Source organism: Anomaloglossus baeobatrachus, chromosome 2 (assembly GCF_048569485.1).
Source record: "Anomaloglossus baeobatrachus isolate aAnoBae1 chromosome 2, aAnoBae1.hap1, whole genome shotgun sequence".
Taxonomy (NCBI): Eukaryota; Metazoa; Chordata; class Amphibia; order Anura; family Aromobatidae; genus Anomaloglossus; species Anomaloglossus baeobatrachus.
In genome coordinates, this window is record NC_134354.1 from 462,707,619 (window position 1) to 462,731,085 (window position 23,467).

Consider the following 23,467-nt stretch of genomic DNA (forward strand, 5'->3'; position numbering starts at 1 on the left):
GGTACAGGATAGAGCTCACTTCTCGTCCTCCAACTCGATTCTTCAGAATTTCTCCACCTCCCGGCCGGGCCGCTGCTCTTCTGCAAACAGGGTGCACTCTATAGGCAGAAAGAGTGATGACCCCCGTTCCTCTTCAGGAACAAGGTCACGGTTTTTACCCCAAATTCTTTGCGGTACCTATAACAACGGGCCGTTCCGTCCCGTTCTGGATCTAAAAATGCTCAGCAAGCTCGTGGACACCAGGCGGTTCCGGATGGAATCCCTCCGCCATGTCATCGCCTCAAGGTCCCAAGGATATTTCCTAGCATCATTAGCCATCAAGGATGCTTATCCACACGTGCCGATTGATCCAGAGCACTAGCGTTTCTACGCTTCGTTATAGGAGACGAACACCCTCTGTTCGTAGCTCTACCTTCCGGCTAGCGACAGTCCAACTGGTCTTCGCCAAGGTCAGGGCAGCAGTAGTCACAGTCCTGCACTCTCAGGGTCACTCTGTGGTCCCGTATTTAGACGATCTACTTGTCAAGGCACTCTCTTAGGAAACATGCCAACACTGCCCGAACGTTGCGCTGGAGACTCTCTAGAGTTTTGGGTGGATCATCAACTTTTTAAAGTCAGATCCGACCCCGACCCTATCGATAACATATCTAGGCATAGAGTTTCTTACTCTCTCAGCGATAGTGAAGCTGCCGCTAGACAAACAGCATTCACTACGGGCTGCAAGCTCTTCTTTAAGAACCAGTCGCACACATTGAGACGCCTCATGCACTTCCTACGTAAGATGGTAGCAATGGAGGCAGTTCCTTTCGCGCAGTTTTACTGCGTCCACTACAATGGGACATTCTCCGCCAATGGGACGAGGAGTCGACGTCCCTCAACAGAGTCGTCGTTCTTTCTCAGGCGGCCAAGGAATCTCTACGGTGGTGGCTTCTTCTCACCTCTTGGTCAAAAAGAAGGTCCTTCCTATCCCCGTCCTGGGCGATAGTTACGACAGACGCGAGTCTATCAGGGTGGGGAGCAGTTTTTCTCCACTACAGCGCTCAGGGTACGTGGACTCAGCAAGAGTCCACTCTTCAGATCAATGTTCTTGAACACAGAGCAGTGTATCTTGCCCTACAATCCTTCCAACAGCGGCTGGAAAGCAAGCATATCCGACTTCAGTCGGACAGCTCCACAGCGGTGGCATACATCAACCACCAAGGAAGAACGCGCAACCGGCAAGCCTTCCAGGAAGTCCGGCAGGTTCTGATGTGGGTGGAAGACACGGCATCCACCATATCCACAATTCACATCCCAAGTGTGGAAACTAGGAAGCTGACTTCCTAAGTCGCTGAGGTGTGGCCGAAAGAGTATGGTCTCCTCACCCGGACGGGTTTCAGGAGATCTGGCGCCGCTGACAGAGGCCGGACGTCGATCTAATGGCGTCACGGCACAACAACAATGTGCCAGCTTCATGGCACGGTTTCACAATCATCGAGCTCTGGCGGCAAACGCCTTAGTTCAGCATTGGTCGCAGTTCCAGCTACCTTAGGTGCCACCTCTGGCATTGTTGCCCAGAGTACTGCGCTAGATCAAGACCGACTGCGGCCGCGCCATCCTCGTCGCTACAAATTGGCCGAGGATGTTGTGGTACTCGGTTCTGTGGTGCCTCACGGTAGGCTAACCGGGGGCACTACCAGACCAATCAGACTGGCTGTCTCAAGGGCCATTCTTCCATTTGAATTCTACGGCCCTCAACCGGATGGTGTGGCATTGAGTCCTGGAACCTAGTGTCGTCAGGATTACCTCAGGACGTGGTTGCCACCATGAGACAGGCTAGCATACCAACGTCCGCCAAGATTGACCACAGGACGTGGAAGATGTTCTTATCTCGGTGCTCGGCGCAGGGTGTTTCTCCCTGGCCGGTTGCATCGTCTATGTTTCCTTCCTTCCTGCAATCTAGGTAGGAAAATGGGTTGTCGCTCAGTTCCCTTTAGGGACAAGTCTCAGCGCTATCTGTATTTTTTCAGAAACGACGACTTCCTCAGGTACGCACGTTCCTACGGGGAGTTTGTCTTCTCAGCACTCCGTACAAGCGGCCGTTAGAGCCCTGAGATCTGAACAAGGTTCTAATTGCTCTCCAGATGCCGCCTTTCGAGCCTTTGAAGGATGTCTCCCTTCCCGTTTTTCACGGGAAGTGGCCTTCTAGTAACGGTCTCGTCTCTTAGGAGAGTTTCCGAGCTAGCAACGCTCTCATACAAACTCCCTTCCTGGTCCTTCACCAGGACAGGGTAGTTCTGCGTCCGGTTCCGGAATTTCTCCCTAAGGTGGTATCCCATTTTCATATCAATCAGGATATCACCTCACCTTCTTTGTGTCCTCGTCCAGTCCATCAATTTCAGAAAGATTTGCATCTGTTGGTTCTGGTGAGAGCACTCAGGTTCTACTTCCCGCATGGCGCTCCTGCGCCACCCGGATGCACTCTTTGTCCTTGTCGCTGGTCGGCGTAAACAGTCGCAAGCTTCCAGATCCACCCTTGCTCGGGGGCTCGAGGAACCAATTCTGGAAACCTACAGTTCTACTGGGCTTCTGGTTCTCTCAAGGCCGAAGGCCCATTCTACCAGAGCCGTGGGTGCATCCTGGGCATTACGGCACCAGGCTACGGCTCAGCAGGTGTGTCAGGCACCCACCTGGTCGAGTCTACTTACTTTTACCAAGCATTATCAGATGCATACCTACGCCTCGGCAGACGCCAGCCTAGGTAGATAAGTCATTCAGGCGGCGGTTGGCCACCTGTAGGAGAGGGCCGTTTGACGGCCCTATCATGAGGTATTCTTTTACCCACCCAGGGATTGCTTTTGGACATCCCAATTGTCTGGGTCTCCCAATGGAGCGACAAAGAAGAAGGGAATTTTGTTTACTTACCGTAAATTCCTTTTCTTCTAGCTCCAATTGGGAGACCCAGCACCCGCCCTGTTTTCTCGGGGTTTTTTCTGTTTTTTCGGGTACACATGTTGTTCATGTGGTATGGTTCAGTTCTCCGATGTTTCCTCGGATTGAATTGGTCTTTAAACCAGTTATTGGCTTTCCTCCTTCTTGCTTTGGCACTAAAACTGGTGAGCCAGTGATCCCACTGGGGGTGTATAGCCAGAAGGGGAGGGGCCTTACACTTTTAAGTGTAATACTTTGTGTGGCCTCCAGAGGCAATAGCTATACACCCAATTGTCTGGGTCTCCCAATTGGAGCTAGAAGAAAAGGAATTTACGGTAAGTAAACAAAATTCCCTTCTTTTCATGGCAAAAATGCAATGTATGAACATGCCCTTAATCTGGATAAATTCCATAGCACAGCATTTCTGAACTATTGGATTTTAAATATACCAGAAACATACAAAAGTTAAAGGTTTGAGGAACAAGTATTCTATAAATTTGTCCAACTTATTCCTTCTACACGTATGGTAATTATCACATCAGCAGAAGCGATTTCACTGAATAATACTGTCCTGCCATTTATCAAGTCCTCTGTATTATCTAATAATTGCTTCATTTGCCACACAAAGAAATCATTCTTCTAGTGGATGAATGGAGAACGGTTCCATTTTACAATCCATGGTCTTTTTCAACTAATTTATATTCAATCACTAAATTTTACTTCTTTACAATCCACCAAGAGAAAAAAAATCAAACATGGGATTAATTATTTTCCATTACTGAAATGCTTCAGAGTCTATTCCCCTTTTGGGAGGAGGTAGCCATAGATGGGAACTTCTACATCACCAGTCCTTTTGTGTGATTAGGCTGAATACATTTGTTGAAAGTGGAATAAATCGCAAATCAGATCTGATGCTACCATTCTTATGTTCTGATGTGGGGGACCAAATCCTGTCTATAAAATATGCTTACCGTTATTATTATGTATATATTCTTTATGCATCATTTTACCGCGTATATGCATTAATCACACATCTCTTTAAACCATGTAGATAATGTATAACCGCTAAAGAAAACTAACATGATCTGGCCCAACTTTCTAGGTTTTTTTGCTGTCTGTGGGACTTTACCCTGGTCAATAAATCAATAAATAACACATTTGAGTAAATATGACTAATTTAAATAAAAAAAATAAAAGAGATAGATAGATAGATAGATCATGCCAGGATCTCACAGCTGAGCAGTTTGAACCTGAATGTCATGGTAGAGTCAGACTTTAGAAGCCGCAAAGGGCTAGTTTATATTTATATACACATATTATGTATAATATATATATATATATATATATATATATATATATATATATATATATATATATATATATATATATATATATATATATATATATATATATATATATATAATTATACATAATATGTGTATATAAATATAAACTAGCCCTTTGCGGCTTCTAAAGTCTGACTCTACCATGACATTCAGGTTCAAACTGCTCAGCTGTATGATCCTGGCATGATGAGGAGCAGCCCACAAATCTCCAAAGGCACATTGGATGTCCGAAGGCAAAATCTTGAGTTTTTAAGTAAAAGATCACTACCTGCAGTAGTAGCTATGGTGCCATTGGGAACAGCTGATCATCGCTGATGTCGGGTGTTGCACAGTCATCAATCATATCATAAGAATAGGTCATCAATCTTAAAGGCCCAGACAACTTTTTTAAATAGCAAATGGCTGCCAACACATTCACTGTAAAGACGTTGCAGGGCTCAGGGTGCGCAACCCCTTCATTGCTTCCATTACTCCAAAGTGCATATTATTCTATATTTCCTAGCGACCGTGCTTGATAATTGCAAGTTTGACACCTTTAAATGAATGAGACAAAGCTTAACGGGGTCATCCTGTAAACAAAGTTAATTTTAATCAATAGATCTTGGAATAATAATAATAAAGTCCATAATGGGATGTATTTAAAATAAATGTTCCTGTGCTGAGATAATCTTATGACCTGTACCCTTGCTATGTACTGTGTAATGGATGTGTCTGACTGTACAGGGACATGGTCTGATCATACCACAGCTCCTGGGTCAGGGAGGACGCAAAAGAGTATAAGGACATTACAACATGGGGTTGCAAATTATTCTTTCCTTGAAGTAAAACACTTTTTAAGAACAGGCAGTGAAATGTTTTACCTCACAAAAAGAATCCTCTATGATTTTGTGCTGTAATGTTTTTGTTCTCTTTTGCATCCTCCCCTGCCCAGGAGCTGTGGTATGATCAGACCATGTCCCTGTACGGTCAGACACGGCCATTACACAGTACGTATCAGGGATACATATATCAGATTATTTCTGCACAGGAACATTTTTTTTAAACACATCCAATTGTGAAACTTATTATTTTACCAAGATCTATTGATTACAATGAACTATAAAATTACCTTTGTTCTTGGGAAAACTACTTTAAATACTTAAGAAACAAATGGGGACGGCACCACCTTGAATAAATAGGTTATGGAAGTGTGCTCCAACCCATAAATAGAACTTAGAACACAACACCTGGAAAGAGTGGGCACAACTACACCAAACATGTACTGGAAAATCCAGAATAATGGAAAGAAGCAAGAGGAGCCCCTTGTTGCATGCAAAAAGTGTGAAAAAGTTTATTAACACAGAGAAATATTATTAAGAACACTTAAAAAAGGGAAAGATCAAAGGGGTGATCCACCCATGAACAGTTTAGCACATCACCACTAAAACCTCATGAAATAATGCAGATGGAACAAATCCCATAGGCTCAAAAATAACAGTACCAGAGAACAGTATACAGCAATACATAGTCACCAAATGTAGGACTAACATAAATATGGTACAGATGAAAGAGAGCCAATACAATACCAGATAAGTAAATAGTGAGGGAGGAAGTGTGGGTGCGCCTGCTCATGGGTGGATCACCCCTTTGATCTTTCCCTTTTTTAAGTGTTCTTAATAATATTTCTCTTTGTTAATAAACTTTTTCACACTTTGTGCATGCAACAAGGGGCTCCTCTTGCTGCTTTCCATTATTCTGGATTTTCCAGTACATGTTTGGTGTAGTTGTGCCCACTCTTTCCCATGTGTTGTACTTTAAATACTTAGCACTAGTAAATACACAGCACTGTAAACAGTGCTCAGTCCCATTACAAAACTGATTAGAGAGGGTGTGAAAGTTGGACCATCATGTAGTATTGGTTACTGGATAGGCCTAGGTCATCAGTATTTAACATAAAAAGGTATATTTTGGAGATGATATTGGCACTATTTATGGTATGTTATACTGACCTTAGAAACTTTCATATTTTTTCCTCATCAGGTAGAAACATTGTCTCAGAATGGTTTACCACCATTAACAAATAAACCATTAAAAAGCAAGATTGTTGATCAGGAAAAAGAAGTCTTTGTTTCGGGTGTCAAGATTTTCTATGGCTCTCAGACTGGTACGGCCAAGGTAGGTTACAAATCGATTAATGCATGTTCTGTGTTACACTGAGCCTTCATTCCTCTATAGAATGTACCAGTAACTGCAATTGTTTTTGTGGTACTACAAATCTATTTTTTTAATCCAGTTTATGGGCCTCAATGCATGAAGCAATCTTTGAAATCCACCAAATCTCCAATTTTGTACCACACTGTGACAGAGGCTATTTTTTAAGGCCAAATCATAGCGCGGGGTCACAGCAGATTACTAGCAATTCAATGGGAAAAAAGAAATCACAGAACAAAAGTGGCTATACGTAATAATACCTGCAGAATGTATTCACGCCCCATGTTAAGGCGGAGCCAGCACGGGTCTATAACACTGATGGACAACCATTCACACACCTACCATTCATGGAGGGGGTGACTGCTAAGTATTGTAAATGCACACGAGTAAGATTTCAATAAGGCGGAAGTCACACATATGCTTAGTACACCATGTCGGCTTGTAGCCTGTTGGTCACACCCATACGATTTGATCAGGCCAAAACTATAGTCTACATCCCCACAACAAGCTTTTGGTGAGTTTGATACCTACTAGTATTTGGCTTTGACAAAACTTTGATAGATTCATGTGCTGATTACATGCGTTTTTGGTGCTTTTCTGCAGCAGTAACTCATATACGTTTTTTATGTAACAAAAAATCCTCAGCATCAACAACTCATTGTGGGAACGCAGCCTAAAAGTGTACCCCTCAGGGATAGATGCTTCCATGTCTCCCAACAGCATTTCAGGGCTTGGTTGTACTCTGCACAGATGGAAAAAAGACATGGCGTCCGATTCATCAAAGCAGTTCCGTCAGAATACTGTTGTAAACCACCTTGGAATTTCGCTAAATGTTTGAACAACTCATACGTGCACAAAAATATTGCATTAGTTGGCATTTGTACACCTGTCGTGGCCCGATCTGTTGACTTTAGTGAAGTGGCTGGAGCTGGGGAGTGACTGATCATAATCAATCACACCTGATTAATTTATGACCATTTATTCCCATTACCAGCAACTATAGAGGAAAATTATAATTAGGCCGGGGCCACACGGGCACTACTGCGATCCCCTTGCATGAGACTCGGCTCGTGCTGGCAGTACAGCAGAGCCGAGTCTCATGCTTGTGTCCTTGCAACTGAGGTCCGTTCGTGCGAGCAGATCTCAGCTGCGGGGGGCGGGCCGGCACTCAGGAGGGGAGGGAGGGATTTCTCTCCCTCTCGCCTGTGTAGCCGGCTATAGACATTCTCGCATTGCACTGGCAGTACACCGGTGTACCGCGAGTGCAGTGCGATTTTTCTCTCGCCCCATTCACTTGAATGGGTGCGAGAGAAAGAGTCTCGGATTACAATCGCAGCATGCTGCGATTATTTTCTCAGTCCGATTAGGGCTGAGAAAATAATCGCCCATGTGTGCTGTCACACAGGCTAGAATTGGTCCGAGGGGAATGCGATGTTTTATCGCACTCCACTCGCACCGATTTTCTCGCCGTGTGGCTTAGGCCTAATACATAACTTTTATATAAATATTTAAAAATTGTGCAGTGACTCAATCACCCAAAAAAATGTGCAAACAAGAGAAAACGACATTCATGTCCAGAAGGGACCAATAACCTGAACAAAACCTTGTCACGGACACCACTCTTGTTAGAGACGGTATGTGCCGCTAAATATCAGAAAAGTTCAGTGGTACCAAACCACAATGTCAATCATTGAGAGGCCATTGAGAGTTGTAAACCAAGTTTCTGAATATCAAGCATAAACTTCAGGTAAAGGTAACCAAAACAATGGCCAATAAACCAGCTGTATATGTTCCAGTGGGAACAACACTAATAAATATGCCATATTGATACAATAAATTTTATTTTATATCCCCATATATTGTCATGGTCTACAAAAAATTTCAAACCTCATATTAGGATTAACATGAGCTGTTAAATTTTGTCGTAGTATATCATAGAAAGATTATATTACTCACTACCTATAGAGAAAACAAACCAAAGTCACAGTGGTGTCTTTCGGGTACATAAAATGATCATAATGCCATTATTTGGGGATTAGTTTTGCTTAGTAATAAAAAACTCAAAGTGGTCATGTGGTAGGATATACAATCACCATAGTAAATTCAATAAAGGGTTGGTCTCACCCATAGGTCCGGGTCTGTTGTTAGCAGGGTCAGAGGAATGAGGGGATCAGGTAACCATCCGTTAACAGGCACAGAGCTCTTTCCCTGAAGTGGACTAAGCTTATTCCTCAATCCCCATTAACTCCTGCCCTTACAAGGACCGTCCCAATCTGACCCTAAATTACGTAGCCTTAAAAATCTTCACCATAAAGCCTTCCAACACATTTCCTCCGCCAGGATTCATCAGGGGAGATGCTTTGCTCTGGTATAGAGCTGCAAAGGAGACCCACTCTACATAGTCTAATTCTGGGACACAATTTCTTCCCCTACACTGGTGTAAATTACTCCAGAAATGCACTCCAGACCATGAGTACCAATACTGACTGTGGATCTTAGGAGATGAAAGATGCGCCAATTTTATTAAGAGGTGTATGCAACTTGCAGCAGTGTACAGCTTATTAAGACTGGCATGCAGAATGACATTCTTGATGAAACCGGCCCATGGCATCTGTTACTTTAGCCTATGTCAAGGATTGCGCTTGCTTGTAAGTGATCTTGGTGAAATGCTCAGGCTGGTAGCGTCACCAGTAGCCAGATACACGTGTCCATAGAGAGAGATTCTGACGTCACATTGCGTGAGTGCGGTGGGCCGCTGAGGCCACCATTACAAGGTGCTTTATAAAATGTTTCCTTTGTCAGAGAATTGTGCAATTTAATATTCCGAGATTTCCTTCTTATCCACTTTATACATGCAAATAAACCTTTGATACATTTTGTTTTTAGGGATTTGCTGCTACTCTTGCTGAAGACATCACTTCTCTGGGCATTTCTGTAGAAATTCTAAACCTGAAGGAGTATGATCCAGATGACAATCTGGTTGAAGAGGTGAGTACACATGTAAATAATGCAATGGATGGGAAATTATTGTAGTCACTGCAATATTTAGAACCCCAGCCCCAATGTGCCTACAGTATTATGTTGTATTTGTGGTTTTATTCTATGTAAGCATTAGTGACTGTCCAGTCTGTAGCTCACTAATGATTTATGGCCCTACAAACAGGGAATACTTGCCTGCTATTATTGATCTTATTGCTTGGCTGCTTTCAGCTCTGCTCATTTAGAGCTGATCCGGGTTCTTGGGCTGCAGCTTGGCTCTAGTGCCTACAGGGAGATTGAGGAAGTCTGAGACACAAATGCCTCCCCCTTGAGCTCTGCCTCACACCAGTGCATTGAGAGCAAGTTTTCATGATTATTAAATACAGACTAAAGCGGGCTTTACACGCTGTGACATCGCTAGCCGATGCTAGCAATGGCGAGCGTGGTAGCACCCGCCCCTATCGTTATACCGATATTTTGTGATCGCTGCCGCAGCGAACATTATCGCTACGGCAGCGTCACACGCACTAACCTGGTCGTCGTCGTCGCTGTGACTGCCAAACAATCCTTCCCTAAAGGGGGAGGGACGTTCGGCATCACAGCGACGTCACCGCGACGTCACTAAGCAGCCGGCCGATCAAAGCAGAGGGGCGGAGATGAGTGGGACGAACATCCCGCCCACCTCCTTCCTTCCTCATTGCTGGCATGTGGCAGGTAAGGAAAGGTTCCTCGTTCCTGCGGCGTCACACATAGCGATGTGTGCTGCCGCAGGAACGAGGAACAACTTCGCCCACGCGACAGAAGCGATATTTGAGAATGGACCCCCATGTCAATGAGGTGCGATTTTGGACGTTTTTGCAACGATCCAAAATCGCTTTTAGGAGTCACACACAACGAGATCGCTACAGCGGCCAGATGTGCGTCACAAAATCCATGACCCCAACGAGATTGCTGTAGCGATCTCGTAGCGTGTAAAGCCCGCTTAAGCCTCAAGAGAAAAAAAGATGAGTATCAGCTTCCTGCTGCACAATTAGGGAAATTGTGGTACTTTGCACCCAGAACTGTCTCTTTAAATGGGTGTATGCTCAGTTTATCTTTTTTTTTTTTTTATTTTGCTTAAAAAAAAAATATATAAAGGGCTCAGTATTTGGGTATATCCACACTTTGAGGATTTTCATGCAGAAATTTCTGCGTCTCTTGGTAGAAAAGATACAGTGGCAACAATGCGCTTTTTGACGTGTCTGCGATGCGTTTTTCACTTGTGTTTTTTTTTTTTTTTTTGTTTTTTAGCATTTTTGAATATGAAGGCTATAGAGACCGATATATAGACATTAAATACATAACCCACTGAAACATAATACAATTGCACCCTGTGGAGTTTATTGGACAGTTTTTATGATTGAATAAATAAGTGAATGAAAAAATCCCGACATGGGGTTCCCCCAATTTGTAATAATCAGCAAAGGAAAAGCAGACAGCTGTGGTCTGATATTATTGGGCCAGAAAGGTCCATGGTTTTTGTACCCTTTCCAGCTTAAAAATAGCAGCCTGCAGCCATCCTAGACGTGGCGCATCGCATTTGAGGCACAAAGTCTGGCACTTCGCCTTGGCTCTTCCCGATTGCCCTGGTGCAGTGGCAATCGGTTTGTTGGTGGTTGGGGTTGATTGATGCCAGCTTTCATCAAGCCCTTTTGTTTGTAATGTAGAAATATCTAAAGGGTGCTTTACACGCTGCAACATCGCTAACGATCTCCTAAGCGATGTAATACGCTAGATCGCACATACGATTTGCCGAGATCGCACATGTGACCGGCGCTATAAAAAGGACCTATGTGCGATCTCTGCAAATCTTATCTGCGATCTGGCGTGTGACATGGGTAACGATATCACTAGCAATGTCGCAGCGTGTAAAGCACTTTTAATGGTCTTGATGTCTCAGATACCCCCCCCCCCCATTACTAATCCAGTAAGTTAAAAGAAAAAAAACGCACACAAATACTTTATTTTTTATATCACTTTGTGCCTGGTTCACCATTTTATTAAAAAAACAAACAAACCATGCAGCCCCGCCATAGTTGATGGAATCCGAGGTAGTCCACAAATAGAATCCTGTCTGTGGTGAACGCTGAGCTCAATGTCCCGCACTTCCAGTCATGCGGTATGAAGTCGGGTGTACGCGTCCCGGCTTCAGACAGGTCTACTGTGCATCAGGGCTGTGGAGTCGGAGTCGGAGTCGTGGAGTCGGAGTCGGAGTCGGAGCTCATTTTGGTGGAGTCGGAGTCGGAGTCGGTATAAAATGCACCGACTCCGACTCCTAAAATATATAATAAATTGGGGACAGGAGTGCAATGCAGAATGTGCTGAATATTTTACTAAATAACAACATTTAGTATAATGCTTATATTTAAGTGAAAAATTTATTGTAGTACAATGTGAACATCAGACATTTAATTGTTTTTATGATACAATAATCAAGATATTTGGATAGAACATAAAATATTTATTGGAATACAACTTTAGAACACAAAAAACTAATAAATTGTAAATAATTAATATATATATATATATATATATATATATATATATATATATATATGTATACAGTGTATATACACACAAGATATATATGTAATCTACTGTATATTACATAGTGTATTACATATTTACAATTTATTACAGTTTTTTGTGTTCTAAAGTTGTATTCCAATAAATATATTTTATGTTCTATCCAAATATCTTGATTATTGTATCATAAAAATTATTAAATGTCTGATGTTCACATACACATATTCATGTACTACAATAAATTTTTCACCTAACTATAAGCAATATATGTAGGAGTCGGAGCCGGAGTCGGAGCCGGAGTCGGAGCCGGAGTCGGTGCAAGAGAATTTGAGGAGTCGGAGTCGGAGTCGAAGGTTTGGCTTACCGACTCCACAGCCCTGCTGTGCATGACCAGAATGCGGGACATTCAGCTTCAGCGTTCACAGTGGACACAGGTACGTGTGGCACCACTGGAGCCGCTGCATTGAATAGCATGTTAGTGCACCCCTGTGGGTGTACTAACATTCTAAGAGGGCGGTTAGTCGGGGGAAGTAACGCCCTCAAGACTATTCCCTGGCCTTATTAGCATATTAGAAAGAATCTTTAGAAATACTTTAGATAAAGATCGGTTTATCTAGACAGGGATTAGCAATATGCACCCTGAACTGCTCGTGGTCCTGGGTGCATACTGCACCTGACAGGTTCCCGTTACATTTTCTAATGAAATGCTGCATACAGTAACTTGGGAAAGCCTTTATTGCAGCAGTAATGAGGATAGTAGTGACTTCTTTGCCCAACATCAGTGTTGCCCTAGGTACTTTAGTTGATGTCCTACAGAAAATGCTAAGGATATCTATTGAACTTTTTTAGCTCTAGGCATTTTTGTCAACTACTGTACTAGTTTTATTGCGGTGGTGCGTCAGCATTTTCTTATCGCGTTTCTGCTTCTGAGCAATCTTACCTGACCTACATATCAGCTGTCTACAGCCAAATTGATTTAGCTTCGCATTCTTGAATTTTTATGGACTGGAAGTTACCAAGTGCCAGTGAATTTAATGGCACATTAGCATTTACATTGTTTATAACCTGACTTGACCTTTTCTTGATGGGAAGCTTCTTTGCCCGGGATTAAAAAAAAAAAAAAAAAAAAAATAATGGCAAATTGTCTTTGCTTCAATTAATTTGGATTATATAAACAAAGCACTTGACTACACCTTCATTTGTCAAGAAGCGGGCAACATAAACGGCTTGAAGATGGTCTTTTTACGATTGTTAGCTAATAGAATTGCAGATTTTTGTTTCTCCTGTTTTTTTGTGTGTGTATTGTTAGAAATCTTATGGCTAAAGGTTGCTTTGCATGCTGCGACATCGCTAGCGATGTCGCTAGTGATCACACCCGCCCCCGTCGTGCGTGCGTCATGGGCAAATCGTTGCCCGTGGCGAATAATATCGCTAGTACACGTCACACGTACTTACCTTCCTAACGACATCGCTGTGGCCGACAGTGTGCCACCAATAGAAGCGGAGGGGCGTAGAGCAGCCACATTAACGTCACTCCCGGACGGAGGACACAGGAACGCTGTTGTTCGTTGTTCCCGGGGTGTCGCATGTAGCGATGAGTGCTGCCTCAGGAACGACTAACAACCTGCGTCTTAAAGATGAATGATTTTTTGGAAAGGAACGATGTGTCAACAATCAACGATTTTTCCCTTATTTCGGATCGTTAGCGGTCGCTCGTAGGTGTCACACGCAACGACGTTGCTAACATCTCCGGATGTTCGTCACAAATTACGTGACCCCAGCGATATCTCGTTAGCGATGTCTTTGCATGTAACTGGGCCTTAATTCTCTGTTCTTACTGCTGTCATGTGCTCCTTGTTTCTAGGCTTCGCGTCTCCTGTCAAGGTTCTCGTGTTTGCGTTTTTTGTTATTTTAGATGCTGCAGATAGTGTATTCAGGGTGAAGGGGTGGGGTGAAATAAATAAAAATAACAGAAATGCTGTTGACTGCTTAGTCTTCTCCCTAAAAAAAAAATTGCATCACTGTGCTGGAGTATACTTGTTGCTTAGCTTAGTACAAGCGGCTTGCAGTGTTTGAACGGCTCGTACTGGGAGTAACAACAGCGTGATCGGATGTAGTGTCCCCCCCCCCAAAAAAATGGAAAACCTCCACCCACCCTCCCCTGGAAGTGTTCTGTTTATGGATGGCTGCATGTGGGCGCAGACCCGAACTGCCCAATTAATGACTTCCATTGGGGTTCAGGTCAAGTCTGAGTCCCAAACCGAACATCATCAAAAGTCAGGCTGAACCTGCCGAACCAAACTTGCATAGGTTCGCTCATCTCTACTGTTCTTTTCTCTGAACTCCTATTTCACCACAAATTCTTTTAAAGGATTGTTCTACTAATTTTATATTGTCAGATTGGTGGAGGGCCGATACCCTGCACCCTTCGCCGATCTGCTATTCTCCGTGCCAGCGGTAGGTAGATGTTAGTGGTTGCGGAGCTGATTAGCACACTGCTTTGTCAACCATGTAGTGGCCGAGGCCAAATACTGCTGATCCGCCCCTCTTTATTTGAATGAATCGCGGAGAAGGGTGGGGGGGCCATGCATTCTTAGGGCCCAAACTCATTTTGAGCAACTTAAAAGGTTTGGCCGCCACCACTCAGATTTGTATTAGGAAGTTAGTGGTACTGATTGCTTTACAGTGGCCTATACGTGCCAAAACATTTGCACGATTGTCATGTCTTGTGCATCAGTCCTTGTCAATGGAATAAAAAACATGCACAACAACCTACTGCATGGAACAACATCCCTTAGTGATGACAACCATACATGTGCATTTATGAAGTGAACTGAGAAGCTGATCCGCTCCTTAAGGCCCCTTTACACACTGAGACTTTCTAGCGATCCCACCAGTGATCCCGACCTGTCCGGGATTGCTGGAAAGTCGCTGGTGAGCTGTCAAACGGGCAGATGTCGCTAGGGATTGCACCCGCCCCCGTCGTTTGTGCATCACGGGCAAATCGCTGCCCGTGGCGAACAATATTGCTAGGACGGGTCAAACAGACTTATCTTCCTAGCGACGTCGCTGTGGGCGGCAAACAACCTCTTTTTTAAGGGGGGGCGGTTCGTGCGGCGTCATAGCGACGTCAATCAGCGGGCCACCAATAGAATCGGAGGGGCAGAGAGCAGCCGCATTCACGTCACTCTCACCTCGTTGCCGGAGGATGTAGGAACGCTGTTGTTAGTCATTCCCGGGCCGGGGCGTCACACGTAGCGATGTGTTCTGCCTCAGGAACGACGAACAACCTGCGTCCAAAATGAGCAACGATATTTGGGAAAGGAACGACGTATCAACGATTTGGTGAGTATTTCTGATTGTTAGCAGTCGCTCGTAGGTGTCTCACGCAACAACGTCGCTAACGAGGCCGGATGTGCGTCACGAATACCGTGACCCCCAACGATATCTCGTTAGCTATGTCGTTGCGTGTAAAGCGGCCTTTAGAGGCACACTCTGATGACTATCGTGCTGGCGATATGACCAAATGGACTTTCAATCTAGCATACAGGTGTAATTCTGATTCCAGCAGTCCTGAAGAAAAATAGGGAAGACATGGCAAGGGTCATCCTGATACCTTTGTTCTGGACAGAGAGACCGTGGGTTTCTTGGTTAAGAATGATGTTCGTCATTGAACAATGGGTGCTGCCTGAGGCTCTGGACCTGCTCTCCCAGGGGCCGATTCGGCATCCTAAAGCAGCCAGCCTACATTTAACGGCGTGGAACTTGAGAAGTCACTATTAAAAAGAAAGTTTTCTCCTAACCTGATTTCTACCCTGCTCCAGGGTAGTAAGTCAGTTACCATGAACATCTATGGTAGAAACTAGAGAATATTCTTTGCCTCTTCAGGAGCAAAGCTGGAGGATTGCGTACCAGTCAATTCAATTTTAGAATTCCTTCAAAAGGCTTAGAACAGGGTCTCTAGACTACCAGCCTCAAGGTTCAGGTATCAGCTCTAGGGGCTCTTTTATAACTGTGATTTGGCAGGTGTCCGTTGGGTTCCCGTTTTATCAAAGCCTGCTCTAGGTCAAGACCTATTCCTAGGCCAGGTCTACCTCCATGGGATATGAGTCTGGTTCTGGCAGCCCTTACAGAACCCCTTTTGAACGTATAGGCATTATAACTTCTGGGAAGAGAGTCATTTTAAGGCCTCATCCAGCATATACCCCTAAAGTAGCTTCCAGATTTCATAGGATTCAGAAGGTAATTCTTCTATCATTTTGTGTGAGTCCCAAAAATCACCAAGAGGAAAAGTTGCATTCTCTAGATCAGAGTTCTCAAACTCAGCTGGGTGTATGGGCAGCACATAGAAAAAAAAGATTTGGGTGGCTGCATTCTTTGCAGAGCAAAGTGACATTTTAGTGATTTCATGTATTTTCTTCTATACACCTTTTTGGATCACTTTTTGTGAACAATTTTTGCTTGTTTATTCAAACATTCCTGCAGTTTGTTACGTTTATATGTAAAAAAGCATTTTTAATGGTAAAAACATTTTTTGTGTCTTTCTTGTGCCCAATAGTAATGTACCCATCCTTGTGCCTTGTAGTAATGTGCCCATCTTTGTGCCCAGTAGTAATGTGCCCATCCTTGTAGCATTGTGCCGATCCTTGTAGTATTGTGCCCATTCTTGTCCCCTGTAGTAATGTCCATCATCCTTGTGCCTTGTAGCATTGTGCCCATCCTTGTAGCATTGTGCCCATCCTTGTCCCCTGTAGCATTGTGCCCATCCTTGTCCCCTGTAGTAATGTCCACCATCCTTGTGCCCAGTAGTATTGTGCCCATCCTTGTAGCATTGTGCCCATCCTTGTAGCATTGTGCCAATCCTTGTAGCATTGTGCCCAAGTAGTAGTGTCTCCAGTCCTCATCCTAGTTCCCTATTATGCTGTTCTTGACATACACAAAAGAAAAAAAAAAAGATTCTCCTCACCTTTCCTCTGTTCCCTCTGTTTTCTCTTAACTGCTTGTTGTGGCCTGTAGACCCCGTGACGATCGCGTTACTATGCAGGGTACAGCGCCGGCAGGGCTTTACTACACTTAATTAATTTGCGGCGCAGCACGCACTAGGAGCTCTCTGCACTCTACCAATCACAGGCAAACAGGTGTCTTCATACAGCGATGTTACCTGCTTGACATTGGTATAGTGCAGAGAGCTCCTAGCGCGCTGTGCCACAAATGCATTAACTGTAGTAAATCCCTGCCAGCGTCACCCCCTGCATAGTAACGTGATCATCACGGGGTCTGTAGGCACTCGGGCCGCAACAACCAGCCTCAGGGGCATGTTTGAGACCTCTGCTTTAGATGTTAACAGATGTTCTTATCGGTCACAGAATCTTGGAGAAAAGACATCATTATTTGTCTCTTTTCAGAGTCATAGAAAGGGGCTTAGGGCTTATAAATGTACATTATCCAGATGCATTAGGGAGGCTATTAGTTTAGCTTATTCTGTGAGTGGTAAGGCTATTCCAAAAAAGCTGAGACCTCATTCCACAAGAGTCGTGGCATTTTTCTGGGCGGAGAAGTCAGACATGTCCATTAAACAGATTTGAAGGCAGAGACATGGTCCTCTCTCTACCTTTTTATAGGCAATATCGATTGGATTTATCCCTCTCTGATGTCACCTTTTGGGACAAGGGTTCTGCAGGCTGTGGGCTTTCTCTGAACTTTTTTTTTCTTCTTTCTCCCCCCCTTCTGTATTTCTGTGTGGTGCTGTCATGGGGGAATGAAAAATACGTGACTACTTACCAGTAATGTGATTTTTCGGAACCCATGACAACACCCCAGCACTTTTTATATTTTCTTCAGTCACATATACTGTATATTATATATACACTTCGCATTAACCTTATAGATACATGATGTCTGTTTGGAAGTCCTCTCGTGCTCTTTAATTCACCTGATGCATGGGAGAGGTATGGCCCTTTTTATCCTGTACGTGTCCTATCCTATCGTATCCTCCTTCTGTCGTGCTGTCATGGGTTTCGAAAAATCACATTACCGGTTAGTAATTACTTATTTTTGGATGGTCTGGAATAGTTATGATGTAATTGTTAATCGATGGGTGTTTTAACACAACCACAAATATAACAGAATATTTAGGATCATTCCTGCAATGTCCACAAACTATTTAAGTGTTGGATGAAATATTCAACAAAAACCTTTTTAACAAAGTCAAATTTTCTGCAACTTGTAAGCCTCTTGAACGACTGAATCATGCCATCTGTTTTCATGATGCTTACATTGACATAAAACTCTGATGTTGGCAGTCTTCCTATTAGTTATACCGATAGCATATTCAGCAGTTCGTTGTATGTATTTACCATATCTAAATAATATAATTTAATTATATGTAATGTTAAGGTATCACTGTAAGAGTTCCTTAGTATACAGCATTTTGCAGAAAAGCCGGACGTGACTGGAGGCAGCGAATGTAATTTTTGGATTCCGCATATCAAAATTTATACATCACATATTATCTTGTAGTCCGAAAATTGATGTTTAGCTGAAATGTTCTCAATTATTTTGCAATAACTTTATTTGTTAATATGGAGTATAACAATTGCTCACTTTATGGAGAATTTGCAAATCTCATCATGAAGTGAGGGATATTTCTTAGGTGTCATGGTTTACCACATCATAAAATAGATACTCTAGTATCTGGATTTGTTGGATCTGGTTTACTGAGTTCTTTGAAACTGTTCGATGTAAAATTATTGTGCATATGTTCAGTCTTTTAAAGGGAACCTGTCAACAGGTTTTTCCCTTATGAGCTGCAGCCACCACCAGTCAGGCCTTATATACAGCATTCTAGAATATTGTATATAAGAGCCCAGGAAGTTCTGTATAACGTAAAAAACACCTTTTATAATACTTACCTAGGGGGCGGCCGGTTCAATGGGTGTTGCTGGTTTTGGTCTGGCACCTTCTCCATCTTGTGCCATCGCCGTCCTTTTGCCCACCTCTGTGTGCATGACGCGTCCTGCGTCATTCACAAAGAGGCCTCCGTTGCGCTCCTGAGCATGTGCACTTTGATGTGCATGTGCAGAAGTGCCATGGAGACCTCTCTGTGAATGATACAGGACGTGACTAGACAGTCGGGGCTGGGCAGGGGCACCGTGATCGCACAAATTGGAAGAAAGAGGCTCTGGACTGAGAGCAGCGATACCCATCGGACCAAACCATCCCCGAGGGGAGTATAATAAAGATGTTTTTTACATTATACAGAGCGGCCTGGACTCTTATATACAGCATTCTAGAATATTGTATATAAGGGTGACTGGTGGTGGTTGCAGCTCATAAGGTAAAAACCTGGTAACAGGTTCCCTTTAATTTCTTCAAGTTTCCAAAGATGCCAAGCAAAAATGAGTGGACCATTCTTCAGGGGTTTTCTTCCCTCAAGACGCTCAATACTTTTACAATACAAGTCAATGAGAAGGCTCAAAAGACACCTGGTGTTTTTTTTATGTATGTTTCACTAGATTCTTTGCTTGAAAAACTGCTAGTGTTTGGTTTTCTCATTGTTGACTGGCATTAAAAAAAACAACAAAAAACAAAATCTAAACTATGAAGTGCTCTGAGCCTACTAGGAACCAAAGCAGATGAGAAATGAATGTATTCTATTCCGTAGTAAAGCCGTTCTGCGCCCTGTCCTGTGATCCGGTGTTTATGGCCTTTTGTCATCTGTACATATGGTTTAGTGCTTTGTTTCTGTCCATGTGAATTCTCCTCCAGATGCGTGTTGGAAGTCATCCCAGTAACACTCATAAATGTCAGTCAGGAATAATGCTATAATTCTTATGACAGATATATGCAGTTTTCTTGAGTTCTTAGCCGGTACATATTCAGTAAACTCATTTTCTAACCTTTTTAGTCTTACTTGAATTTTTGCTTATATTAGTACACCCTTAAATCAATTTATTGTATTGTGGTTCCATTGATGAACATCTAAAGACATTAAGGATTTGAAGTAGCTTTTTTAACCCTTACAACATTTCTGTTTTTTTCCTTCGTAGACAACAAGTCAAAGCATATGTGTCTTCCTAGTTGCTACCTACACTGATGGACTGCCTCCGGAGAGTGCAGAGTGGTTCTGCAAATGGCTGGAAGAAGCTTCCAATGATTTCCGCTTTGGAAAAACGTTTCTCAAAGGCTTGAGATATGCTGTGTTTGGATTAGGGAACTCTGTATACATTGGCCACTACAACACGGTAATAATAGCTTATGCTTTTTTTTTTCTTTCTTGCCATACATTTTGTTTGGAGCCGCCACATTTCCCCAGGTGAAGCCGCTTCAGGAAGACATCCGTGGAGGTTTTCCTGAGGCGGCATCACTGGTAGTTTTGCTTTTGTTCTTGCGGTGATTCAGCCACTGGCATCTTACTCTATATTGTGAAATATAGAGGTCTGGTGGCTTCCAAGCATGTCAAGTCTTTTAATGGCATCAGGGCTTCTGGGCCCTGAAGTGGTTAAAATAAGTGACACAAGACGGAACCATGGCAGAGCAATGTTGTTTTGACATTGAAGTGAATTATGTTCATTTTATGAGGTGATTTTTCAGACAGATTAGGTGGAATTTGCCTGAAGACTATCATGTGCACATAGCCCTATGTAGTATATGAGGATCTTTGTGTTTGCTTTAATTATAGCATTTTATTAAAATATATAAATTCATTCATTAGAAGCTAAGTACATTGTACGTTCTGATTAGCTTTTAGGTCTTCATTAATAGTCTCTTTCCTTGATTATCAGGTCGGTAAGAATATTGACAAGTGGCTGTGGATGCTGAGTGCCAGCCGGGTGATGACCCGTGCGGAGGGAGATTGTAATGTTATAAAGAGCAAGCATGGCAGCATGGAAGCGGACTTCAGTGCCTGGAAGGCAAAGTTCCTAAGCAGGTTGAAGGCGCTGGTGAATGGGGAGAAAAAGAAGTGTAGCGGTAAATGTAAGAAGACAAAATGCAAATCAAACCAGGATGGAACAAACGCTGTGGACGAAGATGAGCACAAATCTGGGGAGTCAGAACATGAAGGCTCTGAGGTAAATATGGAGAGATACATGTATATGATTACTTGGTGGTCTCCAGTATCAAATGGTGTGGGTGTAATTTCCACTACCTCCCAATGATCAGCTGTTATCTGCCTGGACAGCCAGATGTAAACCATGTACGGATATTGAATAGTGTAGCTATATATAGCGTTAAGTGGCTGCTACCGGTTAGTCACATCATCTCCTATTCAAGTGACTCTGCAGTATCCTACTGTGGTGGTGTACGACCCCCACCAATCTGATATTGATGATCTAACAAATATCTACACTCTTTGACATTGAAATTGCATCACCAAGAAGGAATGCTTGTGTCCAGGAAGCTGTTTTTCAACACAATAATGCCAGGCTGCATGCTGTTTGTACTATTAAAGTCCATCAATATTAGAAGACCCTGACGCGTTTCCGACGCAAGAGCATCATTAATCATAGGCCTATAATTAAGGACGCTCTTTTGCGTTGGAAACGCGTCAGGGTCTTCTAATATGGATAGACTTTTTTTAATATTATGTGAAAATAAAGACAGAAATTATTTTACGCTGGATGTGCCGATATTTTTTCCTTCTATTCAAGATATAGTCCACCTTGCGATCCTCATCGTTCATCGTTGCACTCCCTGGTTGTGTGGTTACGTGGTTTTCCATTGGGCGTGTCAAGCTTTCCTTCACCCTGTTTGTTGCTGTTTGTACAACTGTGAGCAGCCTGCGTCACCTAAACGTGCTGCCATTGATGGCAGCGTCTCCATACTTGTCTCCTATTGAGCAGAGCTGGTACGTCATTGGTCAGCCGTTAAAAAGGAGCTGCCAGCAGTGGATCTAGATGATTTCCTTGCCCAAGTATATTTGGTGTGGCAGAACACTCCTCAGACAACCATTAATAACCTATTATTGGCATTCCAGTGCTAGTATTTCTGTGCGTGTTTCTGTCACTTGATGCTAATGAATCAAGATGCAGTCTGTTGGGGGTAATGTCTTCTTACATATCAGCGCTACTGCTCCTTTGCGTGCTGTTAGAAACTGCGTCCTCCTTACCACTCCAGCTGTTGTGTGCTCTACAGATGGGTAACGGTTCAGGCATGTCCATGTTACAGGTGCGGTCATGGCTGTGAGATATACTTTCTCGTCTGCACGGCTGGTGACTATTCCTCTTCAACTATAATTGATCATGGAAGTGGAAATGCAAACTAAATGCTGTGGGTAAAACAAAATGGTTAAATCTGTATTTGGGCAGGAATGGTATAATGTTATTTATATCCACATCCATTACATCCATGTTTAAAGCTTGCACAAAGTCTACATGATCTTTTGATTTAGAATAGGTTGCTATACATTTGCTTTTCTTTGTCACTCCATTGGGAGACCCAGACAATTGGGTGTATAGCTTCTGCCTCCGGAGGCCACACAAAGTATTACACTGTAAAAAGTGTAACCCCTCCCCTCTGCCTATACACCCTCCCGTGCATCACGGGCTCCTCAGTTTTATGCTTTGTGTGGAAGGAGGCACACATCCACTCATGCATTCTCATTTTAGTTATATCGGTTGGAAGAAAAGTGGGCCCCCACGGGGCCCCCGGCATGTTCCCTTCTCACCCCACTACGTCGGCGGTGCTGTTAAGGTTGAGGTACCCATTGCGGGTACAAAGGCCGGAGCCTCATGCCGTCTCCTTCACCATCCCTTAGCGGCTCTGGGAGAAGTGGGATCCTGAGCGGTCATCCATTCACTGGGACCGTGCTCCCTCCGCAGCCCCTGTGGGAATCTGTCGGACAGGAGTCTATTTATCCTCAGGGACCGGGCCCCGCATCACTAAGGTACTCTGTGTCCCCATGGGGGATGTGCATGGAGCGCCTTCATCCCGGACGCTGCAGCAGCTGCTTATTGGTGACGGCCGGCGGACTTCCGCGCCTGCTTGTCGGCCGCGGTCTTAAATTTAGTCCCCGGCTTCAATTGCGGCCTAGTAGCAAAACTCCCGCCCCCGGGCCTGTCTATCAGGGGTGAGGGCGGGACTGCCGACCTGACGTCGGATGTGAGGGCCGGAGCATCCTGTATGTTTCCTCCCCCCTCACTGATCACTGTGGGGACTCCAGATTCCCGCACTTTTCTAGCGCCGCCCACGGCCCCACTCCTCCCCAGAGAGCTCCGGCAGCCATTTTTTTGGCATTCTGCCGGTGGAGGATTTCCAGGAAAGAGCTCTGCAACGCTGGGAGACCTAAGGCAGGGAATCTGGAGGACACACGCTCCGCTTTTTAGCGGTCGGTAAGCCACACCGGTCACCCGGTGCTGCTCCCCTTAGGGTGCCGGAATAGATACTATATATTTATATATTTCTGTTCGGTCGGGCTGTATACCCTTTCCCATATACCCTCAGTGATCACTCTCCTAGGAGACAACAGCATGTCGTCC

The 23,467-nt window shown here is 43.8% G+C and overlaps 1 protein-coding gene across 1 annotated transcript in view; it reads left to right on the forward strand.

Moving 5' to 3' along the window:
- LOC142291656 (S-adenosyl-L-methionine-dependent tRNA 4-demethylwyosine synthase TYW1-like) overlaps nucleotides 1-23,467 on the forward strand; it is a 293,905-nt gene that overhangs the window by 22,764 nt on the left and 247,674 nt on the right. Inside the window, exons 3-6 of the mRNA XM_075336334.1 lie at nucleotides 6,276-6,410; nucleotides 9,333-9,434; nucleotides 20,039-20,233; nucleotides 20,774-21,061. Of these exons, the coding sequence (XP_075192449.1) occupies nucleotides 6,276-6,410; nucleotides 9,333-9,434; nucleotides 20,039-20,233; nucleotides 20,774-21,061 (720 nt within the window). The remainder of the gene's footprint in view (nucleotides 1-6,275; nucleotides 6,411-9,332; nucleotides 9,435-20,038; nucleotides 20,234-20,773; nucleotides 21,062-23,467) is intronic.